General features: G+C 40.3%; 1 protein-coding gene across 2 annotated transcripts in view; it reads right to left on the reverse strand.

Moving 5' to 3' along the window:
• Window positions 1–438: 438 nt before the first annotated feature.
• The window catches only part of LOC130176586 (zinc finger protein aebp2-like), a 32,404-nt gene continuing 20,285 nt past the window's right edge, over window positions 439–12,557 (reverse strand). Inside the window, exons 7-9 of one of the 2 annotated variants that reach the window (XM_056387756.1) lie at window positions 3,973–4,086; window positions 2,651–2,680; window positions 439–1,427 (exon numbers count right to left, since the gene is read on the reverse strand). In XM_056387756.1, the coding sequence (XP_056243731.1) occupies window positions 1,421–1,427; window positions 2,651–2,680; window positions 3,973–4,086 (151 nt within the window). In that variant the 3' untranslated portion in view covers window positions 439–1,420. Of the gene's footprint in view, window positions 1,428–2,650; window positions 2,681–3,972; window positions 4,087–12,557 lie in introns of those variants that run through there. The other variant, XR_008828891.1, reaches the window with a different exon arrangement.

A 12,557-nucleotide genomic window follows, 5' to 3' on the forward strand; every position in this document is an offset into this window, starting at 1 on the left:
TAGCTCATAAACACAACAGGGGGCCACTAAACTTTCCGTGCTTTGCTCCACAAAAAAATGAAACAACACCTGAAGACCTCATTATAGCACATGTTGGAGTCCTATATTACTGTCAGTTTTATATATGTGAGCGTGTAAGTGCATAAGACTGAAGAGCAGGACAGCCATATTATAGAAGACCTCTCCCTGAACTCCGTTGTCTCTGCAGGCATGTTCACTAACAGCTGAGGCTGGCAGGGGTTCTGCCCTGCTGGCCCAGTCATTAGCTCCTCCGCAGCATGCTCCCAAAGCTGTTCTGCTAATGGACGCCAAATAACCCCGCCAATCCCTCCAACGCACACATAAGGAACTCATATTCATACCACAATGGATACATTGCTGCCAGTTCAACACCTTGCATCCTCATCTGTACAAACAACTTGCGTTTGTCAACATCTGTCGATTTCCCCATTTTATTACAAACAAATATTCCATTTCCAACAGGGACAACACACAGTAGAAAACACAATTTTTTAAACAATAATTCTTGAGTGCTTAAGTAGCAGTGATGTAAAGTTATCATAACCATTATGATATACACAGTTCATGTTACTTGGGGGAGAGGAGGTGGGGAGATAAAAAAGTGTATATCACACCAACTTAAGTGCGTGTTGAAATGTCCGAGTCATTTTTATGCTGTAGTGTCTACAGACTGGCTGAGATTAAGAGCTACGCAGTAGTGCCCTTAACTACTGAGTTATTGCTCCTGTAACAATTTGCATCGCATTGAATCCAAGTCTGACATGACTGGCACAACCTCACACTTCATTGTCATACACACGGGTAACAGTACTGCATTCAGTAAGTATAAATAGGATAATCTGTTAAGACTTCTGTTATGTACAACGTAATTACAACTAGAAATGTCCAAATATCCCTACAAGTGACAGTTAACATGGAGTATCACAGTAAATACGGTTCTATTCAAAACCTTCACAAAAATCCACAGAACACCAGCATTTTCATGGTATAAAAATAAGTTACAAATCTGCATAAATATTTTACACAAAACAGTTATAAAATATGCTGCATTTTCTGACAAGGATACACAAAACATTTTTTTACACCATTGGGTATTAAGAATATTTTCAGCTTGATGCTTGTTAAAAAAAAACATTCATTGTAGTTTTTGATGAACACAAACTGTTTAAAAATTGTAAGTCCCATTTTACACCACACTTGGCTACAACATTTATTTCAGATATACAAAATTGAAGAGGGAAAAAAAAGGAGAACTGCAGCATAGCCAAGTCTCACTTCCTTTTATCGCCACTTCACTCCCCCCGTTCAGCAGAGATAGATGAAGAGCGTCCCATCCCATACAGATAAACCTCCTATGAACAAGGATTTCCCCTTAAGTATCAAGTCCACAGATGACTCCTTACAGGCTGAGCACAAAGACAGGAGAGAAAGACAGAGAGAGGGAGAGAATGAGTTGTTCCCAGTGTGTCATAAGAGAGATTACAGTATGAGAAATGGGCTTTATCCTGGATGTTCAGACATTGAGCTGACTTCCTTTGCAGACACATTACACTGTGTATTTTAGAGCTTTTGCTACGCTGAACTACTGAGTTGAATTAATGGAATAATGAACAATGGCCAAATATGACCTCATGTTTGAGTGAGACTAGGGAATGCCAAGGGTCGTGGCTTCAAAATGTCCTGATTCTCAATTAGCTGGCTTTCACAGTATACAGAAACGGTGAAACTGCGGGTGATAAGTAATCCTCTACGAGGATGTTTCACCACAGGAGAGCCAGAGCCACGGGTAATACAACAGATGCAAAACCATTACTGCATCATCAAGACATCAGCATCGTTTGATTTAGGCTATACCAAAAGAATAGTGACATTTTGAATGTGTATATTACTACAGTCGAGACATGCAGCTTAACAGCTGAGTTAACAAACACGAATAAGGCAACCCAGTGTCGCCTGCAAACACAGTGCAACACCACTGTGATCTTCAAAGGCTGTGCATAGATGCACAAACGTTTTTAAAAGACGCTGATGGTGTCACATTGATACTTCTATCTTTATGCACCACCCTCGTCTTTCTGTACATCTCTGACTATTATATTGCTGCTACAAACTATGCCAATACTGCCCTAGTTAAAAATACATTTGAAAAATAACCAAAAGGCAAAATCCCTTGATTCAATGTCATCATTCAATTCAGTTATGTATGTGCATGAACAAAATGTGAACTTATGTAGTTCAAATACAAAAGCTGCCGTCGTTAGACTTATTCTATTCTTATATAGTGTGCTTGTAGTATGTATATGTGGTTGCAATGCAGTACAGTGTGACTGCTCTCACAGTTTGTGAGGTTCTGTAACATTTTGTCAAGCATCTGCTTTAAATTCTGTATTGTGCATTTGTTGTTTAACACGTTGCCTTCAAATACCAGGTCAAATTACTTGTGCACTTACTGTAACTGATTAACACGATTCTAATTGTTGGCTGGAAGGTAAGTGAAGGTATTTCAGTGAAACACTCACAATGGTACTGTATGTGCAGTTTCTAAGTCTAAATCAATCTTTAAGTTTATATAAATATTTTTTTTATCTATATCTTACACATACACACATGTTGAACTGGATCAGCTTACCTGCGCTTCAGCCGCTTTTGAGGCAGTGCTCTGAAAACAGAGAAAAAGTTTGTGAGGCCACTATGTAAGAGCATCTCTGTAATATATGTTATACAATGTGATCATGTGTTTGAGCTGATTTTAGTCCAGCATGACTTGTGACAAAATGCAAGAGCTTCAACATGGAAACATTGTTGAAATAATATAATCCTTAACTGCCACTATGTCTTTTTCTGTCCATCCCATCGACATGTAGAGGGGTTCGCCACACTATATTTACTGCCACAGGCACCAATCACCTCATTTGTTTAGGGATTTCATGCAGTAGGACAACCTTGACATAAATTGGCTGAGTGCTGACGGTTATATTCAACTATGAAACCAGAGTCCAGCAGCAGCCCCTGCAGTTACTGAGCCTTCAGGTCTAATTAAAATCAGTCAGCCTGTGTGCTGATCAGCACACTTGTGTGCCATATATCTCCGGTACGATGACCACTCTGTTATTTTAGGCACATTGTTCCTCTTTCAGGATTCATTTTCAGCCTTTTATGGTGTACCATAAAGCTAACCTTTTTTTCTCATCTCAGTGATGAGTGTGCCAAGTCTTGCAGAGCTGCACAGAAATCAAATAATATCTTAGCTAATGTTTCATGGAATTTGGTGCACTTGAAGACAGAAAACATTGTTGTGTTGTGATCGTTTCGATTCTTAAATGAACAATTTGATTTTGACTGCATTACGTCTGTTTTCATTATTTATCAGCTGAACAAGTTTATACAATTGGTTGGTTTTTTTTACATGAAATGAAGGCTCAATATATCTCAAGAGTCTTTTAACACTTAAATAAAAGCCCCCCTTTATCATTGTTTGTGATTTCTTACAAACCAAAATAGCCACCATATCTGTCTAATATGAAATAGTTGACATCCTTCATAAGGGTGTACATTAGATAATGTTTTCCTCTTCACACACAGACAAACAAAACAAAATGTTTTCTCTGCACTTGTTTTTAACCTGATTACTGAAGTCAGGGGTTGGTGCCACCTGGTGGAAGAAATTGTTAATGCTGCACACACAAACAGAGACTTACACACATCTACATCCACATTCACCCACACATATACACAGATGTGGAGGGCAACGACAATAGCTTTTAAACACTTTCTTGTGGTACTTTAATGCTTCAAAAATTAATCCTACTGAGGATTAGATAATATTTACACGTGGGCAACACATGTATGGCTAGGGTAAAATGGATCTATAGCAGTGTGTGCTTGTGTGTTTACGTGTGCAAAGAGGCCACTGGCATCATCATACACACACACACACACACGCTCACTCACCTATAGATGTTTGGGTCTAACAGCATGGCTGTGTCCTGCGGTAACTGGGATAAGTGCACCACTTTAGTCTTCAGCTGACATCGCTCCGTTTCATTCACCCACACGTCAGGTAGTCTGTAAGACAATACACACACACGCAGAGAGGACATGTGGTCATGGTTTAAGCTCTTACAAGAATGAGAGAGAGAAATGGGGGAGTGGAGTTGGAGGAAGGTTGAATGGAGCGGGTGGTGGGAGAGATGGACAAAGAGCTTCATTGAGTCCAGAGCACATGTTGACACCTACATTTTCATAAGTAACACGGCTTTGACCAAAGCACTGGGACTGACACATGCACATAGGTGTGCAGACCTTCACACACACAAAAACAGAGGACAAAGCATACTGTCCTCCCATGTTGTCAATTATTAAGTAACTACTACCACCAGGTACTCTATACCTTCATAATTAGTTTTTGTTCACTAGTGTGCACTTACATATCAAATGTGGGACTGGTGAATGACTGTGTGTATGTATATGTGTATTGTGAAAGTGTTTTTGTGTGCATTTAAAACAGTCCAGTATGAAAGCAGCTTGAAATACAGATACCAGGCGCCTCAAAGTCAGAAGCTTGAGAGTGACAGGCACACACCCACATGATGTACTGTACTGCCGAGCTGTACCTTACTGTACCCACAGCAGTGTGATCCCCCATGAAAGAAGGGAGTATGCGAGTACTGGTGAGGCAAGTCAAGGTGCAGAAGAAAGAAACAAAGAGCTTAGCGACTTGACTGCACCTCCCCTCCCTTCTCCAGCCTCCCCCTGTCTCCACCCCCAGCATTCCCCCCGTCACTATGTGCGTCATCACAGGAGCCCCCAGAGATGCAGACGCACACACGCACACACGCACACACACACACACACACGGCCAAATCACTCATTCACATGCCTAGTCAGCCCATTCAGTGGATGTGTGCAGGTAGTACTTCACATGCAGCACATTTGCAGCACAAATAAGTGTAAGTAGAGATGGAGAACAAAAGGGGAAAAAGTAATAGAAAACTGACAAATAAAGGACAGGGAAAGAGAGAGAGATAGAGGGAAAGGGAAGTGGACAGAGGGAGGGGAAACAACTCACTTACATAGTGGTTGCAAATCCTTTTATGGCATGTTTAAGTGCCTAGAGGGTGGGGCTTGCCCCATAGAATGATTTAGTAATTACTATAAAGTTCAGAAAACCAGTGCTTCTGATTTTGAGGTGCTAGCAAAATCCAATCTGTGATGCTGCGTTAAACATTATCCTTGAAGTTATCATTGTTAAACTAAGAACTATGTGTAATCACTTTCGACCCAGGCTTGACTAGATATTCATTAGAACTACAGATGAGGATTTCTGTCTGTGCCCTTTGAATAAACACATGCGCACGCAAACACAAACCAGAATTGTTATCTCGATAAGAATGTGTATACATACAGTACAAGCATGTTTTACCAAATAACTAAAGACAGGGCGCAAAGCCAAATACAACTCTCAATTCATGACATAAAGTCAGAAGCCCAACTCACCCTTTTGCTTTAGGAACTGACAGATGACAACTGACATCAGAAAAATGTATATGGCGTATCGAGTCAAACTGTGTCTTACAGTTAGTATGCATTAAATAATTTATCAAGGAAAAAAATGCAGTTTTCTGGTCTAATGGAAAAACATACAAATAAAACAAAAACTAAAGTAAAAAACTTGCCCTTATGGAAGTACTCATGCATAGTATGAGAAATGTGGTGGTAATTATGTCCGAATATTGTAATGTTGATGGCAGTTTTTACCCATAAGCATGGCTTATTTTAATGTTGATGATTTTTAATATACTGTATAGATGAGCACTAATGGAATACAGAAATAGCCCCCATAATTTTGGTCAAAGCATAGAAAAGGTTTTTTAGTAGTTATTTCTAAATTGTAACCCTGATACTGAAATGTTAATTAACTTTCTCTGAACTCTGTAGTGCAAGGCAAAAGTGTTTGCATCCCCTTTAATGGTGGCGAGAGCAGAAAGAGGAAGTTGAAAAGAGGCAGGGACAAGACAAGAAACAGCTCCCTTCAAAGCAGCTTTAAAGTTTGGGTTAGTCTTGAGTTAGTGTCCTTGTGAAAAGCAAACCTCAAATGACAGAAGAGGACCTGCAGAGTGTTAAATATGCAGTAAACACCCATGTGTGTTTGTGAACGTGCACAGTTACATGCACGTTCCACTCTAGAGTCACCATAAACATGTCAGACCGAGTGTGCTGGGGTACTGGTGAGTTATTATATTCTGATCGATGGGAGGCACACAAGACGGTATAACACACTCACACACACACATACGCACACGTGCGCGCACACACACACACAGATTTTCAAAGACCTACAAAGCATCTCCACCCAAAGCCTCCATTCAGTCACACCAAGCCAAATAAAGACAAATGGATTTATTTTATTTTCCAGAGGAGACTGTTTGGCTCGCTTCTTTATGAGCCAGAAATGTATATTGTGAGGGAGGCCTCTGTGGGGAGAGCTACTGGGGGTGTTTGCCAGAGTGAAGCCCAGTCTTCCACCCTGAATTGATGGCTGGCTTCAGGCCTTGACACTCCCCGTGGTGACAGGAGCAATAGGTTCATCACAAAGCAGCAGAGTGTATATTAAATTACTAACATATTAAATGGCTTTATACAGAACTCAGTCGGAGTGACTGAAGGAGTTCAATGTCCTTATAAACAGCCTCATTCTACATAGAAGAAGACAGCAGGCCCAGAGAGCTGGTCCTGGGACTGAAAAGGTCACTGCAGCCTCAAGGAAAACCCTGTCTGGCAAAAACAAGAGGACTGCACAATCACAGTTCAGACAATTGCTCAGTCAGACCCACCTATCCCAGTTGTGGCTGGTTTCAATTTTCTTGCTAAGAACTATAACTGACACAAACGGCTACACAAACATATTTTCTTTAATGGACAATTCAATTATGTTCATAATAAAACACTGACTTTTAACTATGAAATAACTATGTGAACGGTTGATTTTCTCTCTATCTCTCTCTCATTACAAATTGCAAGCTTTTTGTCTTTTTCACTCACTCACTTCCATGCCGACATCGAGTTGTGTGTGTAGCTGTATCATAATATGATACGACAGATATTGTTCCATTGTCACACAATATAGGTTTACACAATGAATACATAAGTGGGGAAAAAAGTAAGTAAGAAATAAGTAATATAGGACACAACGATGTCCTATAAACCTGATATCCTCCGATGTAAGGTGGAGGAACAATCCATAGACTGAGGGTATATTTATGTATGTTTCATAAGATATGAGTTTTTAATACCAAATGTGTAGATTGTATTTGTTTGACGAGTTATGTCTTTTTTGGAAATATTGAAAGGTCCACATGCCTATTTTATTCAAAAATCATTCCAGTTTTTTTTTTTTTAAAGAATATACTTTTTACATTATATATTAATTAGATTTTGTCAGCTTCCTATATTGCATATTCTGATATTATACTGGACATTGTGCAATTTTTCTTGGTGTGAAAAAACACAATGTACGAGGGCTCTACTAGCTTGAGATAATTGTGCTCTTTGTTAACTGCTTAACCTCCTAGGACCTGGCGTCCACATATGTGGACCTCACATTTTGGGTTCTCTAGACCACGATACTAACTTTTTCTCAACAAGGGCCTGGTGACCACATATGAGGATATTATACTGCCACTCAGTAATCGAAATTTAAAACTAATGTCCTCATATGTGGACATCATTTTTCTCAGGTCCCAATCAGCCTATATAGCAAAGAATAGAGCTCGGGTCTTAGGAGGTTAAAGATAAACAAAGCAATGACAAAAGCAAAAAATGACAAACTACCTAACAAAGATTTAAAAAATAAACCCATTTTGTGCATGATAAGCACCTTGTAGTTTGTCCAAAATCATGTGTCAGGATGCCAGTGGGTCAAGGCAGTTCATTGTCACTGACTGTGAAGTCTACCGTTTATTATTCAATAGCATTCGGCAGCATACAGGGGAATCCATTCACCCATCCATCACAGATTAGACAGCAATTATGGTTCTCTCTTTCTCTCTCAGCCCACCCGCCTCCCTCTTCCTCCTCAGTGAGCTGCTGCTAGTTCATGTTCAGAATGGTTCATGTTAATCAGTTACTCATTAATCCAAATGGAGTTAATGAGTGTCAGTCAGAATGTGAATGGTTTGCTCCAGCATTAATAAACATGACTTCCCACATTCACATGACTAATCATTGACTAAGTGACTGAGAAGTGCGCACACACACACACACACACAAAATATAGCACATGATGTTAAGGGTCACAACATTTGATGGTTAACTAAATGACCACAAGAAGGACATTACAATGAGTAGACTAAACACTAACTTGGCCAAATTAATATTCACTACCAACCCCTGAACAGCAATTGTCCAGTCATAACTTTAGTATTGTAGCTTAGCATAGAAGGCCTGTCAAGGTTTTTATTTCTCCACATGCAAAAGTGCAAGAGTTGCTTGACATTTAAAGAGTGTACATTTAAGAGTGTCTTTTTTTAGCCTTTCCAAAACCAAAAACACATGAGCAAAAGACGTACAAGTAAATACAAGTATAAGAAATGGTTTCAACAATGGGGTTATCTGCCTTAATATAAGATGTAATTCTTAGCATATGCAGGTAACTAGTTCACCTAACTTGGGAATATCAGATTTCAGGCTAACATCAGCAACTCTCTCTGGCTCTTCAGTGGAATTGGGTAAGACCCCATGAAAGTTACCCAAAATAGCTTTACATTCCCCTAACATCTATTAGTCCTCATCTTTTTCTATTGTTATGACAAAAGGGAAAACATAATGTTTAAAAAATATGAAAAACTATGTATGCTAAGCAACCAAACAGGGTTATGTCAGAACTAAAGAACGTGTGGCTAATCTTACATGTTTTCTTTATCATAGTCATTATAATTCTATTAGGAGCAACTACCTCTACATTGCAAGAAGAATGCTGCTCCTTTACTTCTATGTTTTTTTATGGATCATCAACGGGTAAGGATGCTGACTTTTTGAGACATGTAGCTTTAGCCTCAGTATTTTAGTGCAATATCATGTATGCAGCCATCAAGCACTTGTAGAGCAAGATTCCTTTTACAAGATTCTTGTTTTAAAATAATTACGCGAGAAACATTAAAAACTCAGCCTGAGATAAAGTTTTCAACCAGCTCTACAAGATAACGTTAGCTTAAGTAGGTTGTAGTAAGTAGGTCTGTTTTTGAACCCACTGTTTCAGGAATTAATGATAATTTTGGGTGGTAAACCTGTCTTTGTTATGATTGTAAACTGCATATACAGTCATAGCAACAGTAACTAAGGGGGGCAGGCTTAGCGAACAGTCAATTATATGCACAACAGAAAAGATGCAAAATCAAAGAATACATACTATACATACTTTAATCTCCTGGTAAACCTTTATCTGTTGGGTGATAATACAGCCACCCTAACAGTTTAAGATACCACTGTGTAATTCCTTCACCACTCCTGTATGGTTATGCGTATTAATGACCAGAGCATTCGCCCACTGCAGGGCAAATGTACGACTCAGAAGTATCACTGATTTCCCCTGCATGGACCAAGCCAAAAAGCATCAAACTCTTGTTTTCTATCTCTATGTTTAATTCTCTCCCCATCATTCATTCTCTCTGGTTTCATTCTGCCTCTTCTTAACATTTTTCTCTCCCACAACCATTTTGTTCCCACTCCCATTTCTCACTTTCCTCAGTTCTCTGTCTCCCCCATTCCTTCCCTCATCCATTCTGCCTTTGAGTCTCAGTATCAATCTCCATCTATGTCTCTCTGTTTGGAATTAATCTGACGGGTCTTTCCTGATCACCAAACTTCATCTCTCTCTTCTGCTCCCTTTCCCTCATTATTTCTGTATGCACAAGATTAAACTCCCGTATGTGGGGTGACGAGGAGATTGCAGAGGTGGATCAGAGAGGGGGAAAGGAAAGAAGAAGAAAGATGGGAAGCTGAAGCAGCAGAAGGCTGAGAATACAAAGGTTTAGTTACAGTATGTTCATTGGAGGCTGTCAGATGTAATCTACTTCATGATGCATCATCCAGGTTTCTTTGCCCAGTGCCATCTTTGCTCTTTTCACTAAACCTATTTTTCTCTTCCCTTCAAACCTCTTTTTTGTCTCCTCTGACCTTGCCCCTCCTTCCACATCCTTCCTATCATCTCCCACCTCTCCTTTGCCCTACGTCTTCCTCTCTCTTCTCTCTAATCATCTTCAGAGGCTGTGTAGTCAAACCCTTTAATGGAAGTGTGGGAGTGCTGGAAGTGTGGTGGGAGCTTCCCTGGAGCCAAAGCTCTGCTGAGAATCACAGCGCTCAATGAAGCTCTTATTCTCTGTGAGACAGACCCATTTCATTTCAAGCACAGTGCCGAACCTGCCTGCCCTTCTGGCCAATTTCTTAAATGGGCTGGGGCTAAATGGTGCCAAGATTCACCTCCAGTTGGCTGAGCCTGGTCAGGCTGAGCTGGGCATAGGTACCATTTGTAGCTAGTGAGGACTGGGCAGAGCAGCTCATGCTCCAGTGGGCTGAGCATTATTTTTTAGTGGAAGTTCATCCAGAGGTTACACCAAAATGCTGTGATGGACATTTATTACCTAAACTGGGAATTGATGCAACATTTATTGGAAAGGCACAAAGAAGAAAATCAGCCTACAAGTAATTTTGGATGGTGAGCCATTGTTTAAAAGACACTTCAATGGACCAATTCAAGGTTTATCCGAGTAAGACCAAGCCAAGCAGATGGTATAGAACCGGTGCCAGACTCAGAGAGGGACAGAGACAGATAGTTTTAATGCTTAGTCCAGTCTTCTCTACATCAGTGCTCCAGGCATGAACATGGGTATCGTACCACTGACTGAGGATACTAGCTGGTAAGTATGGCTGTTGCCCTCAACTCCATTTGAGGATAGCCTTGGGGCCTTAAGCAGAGGAGCTAGCATGATATATGCTATAAGGGGACCTGGACTCCTCACACAGAGCTCTCCACAACAAATACTAGATTAGCCAAGAGAGGAAGGATGGGAAGATTTATTGCAAGCCATGACATGAAAGAAGGCCACCATGTTGACTACGCCGCTGGATGGGAAGAAGAGTCATAAAACTATCAGAGACAGATACACATACATTGTTGATGTTCACTTGCACATGCAGGCACCCCTGCTGCTCAAAAAGGAAATGTTTGTGTGACAAGCACAGGCTTTGCATGTGCAGGATATTAGTACATGTGGTGTTGAGATGCCTATAGAGCAGTGAAATTTCAAAAGTTATCAACAAATCTCAAGATAATCTCCTCCCATTTTAATGAGGTTTTTGGTCACACATCATGCATCCAAACCCTCCAAAAACAACAACAAAAAAAAAACCATAGCCCAGTATTTCAACTCTACCTTAACCAGTTTCCCAACAGGATTGAAGCTACAATGAACAATATCACTGGTAGTTAGGTTATCTGGCAATTTGACCTAGACATATCAGCTAGTGATGCAGTATGTCATAACAGCGAATCAATTTTTTCATTGTTTCAATTCTTTTGGTTTCTCAGAATAATAATGATAAACTAATTAAAATGATTATTTATTTGATTTTGAAAACTTCACTTAATCTCTTTGTCTGGTATAAATCCTAAAAGTATCTACTACATTTTGTCTAGTAAATTTGCGACACTGTTACTGAGGGTTGTAATACAGGACTGTATTAATTGTTGTTTGTTGATCCTGATTTCTATCTTCGCCCCAGGTGTGTCTGTCAAAACACAGATGCTGACAACTCTTCTTTGGTTTGACTGTTTAATAGGTTCAGGCAACAGTACAGAACATGGGCACAGCTTTGTGTGAATGGTTCTGTCCAAAAGGAAGGAAAAAAACATTATCTGGCCCACATTACACGCACAAACATATATGACATATGCACCTTTAATATTTGTAACAAACACACAACTTTCTGTATATATAGTATAACTAGTTAGCATAAACAGCAAACTCACTAACTTAAATACAGAACAAATATGTAGCTACACATCCACTTCTAGCTGACCAATTAACAACCATATGCTTTAAGTTAGCAAGCAGCTCCAAGCTAGGTGTCTATAATTATCAACTTATGAAAACAAAGGATAATGAACTAGCAACATAAATAATACGACTTACAGGTCTCACGGACGCACGCACACAATAACGGTGAAATCAATTAGTCTCTGACTGGCAGCCTCCGTTCTCTCTCTCCACTCTGCACTTTCTGCCGTCTTCAGGCTCACATGCGCTCGCTCCCGATGCGCCGCGCGTATCCGTCGCGCGTATCCGCCCCCGATCACCGTCACGCGCTCAGAGTAATCGATAATGGCCTATGTCCCATTTGTACAGCCGCCCCCAGACAGCAGTAGCTGTTTGCACCAACGAAAGGCTAACCATCCTAGGAGGGTGTGGGTTGATCCTTATCATCTGGTATGGCTGGGAGGACGACCAGGCGGGCGACAGGCCTGGTGTAGACCTTGTCCT

This window comes from Seriola aureovittata, chromosome 10 (assembly GCF_021018895.1).
Source record: "Seriola aureovittata isolate HTS-2021-v1 ecotype China chromosome 10, ASM2101889v1, whole genome shotgun sequence".
Lineage (NCBI taxonomy): Eukaryota > Metazoa > Chordata > Actinopteri > Carangiformes > Carangidae > Seriola > Seriola aureovittata.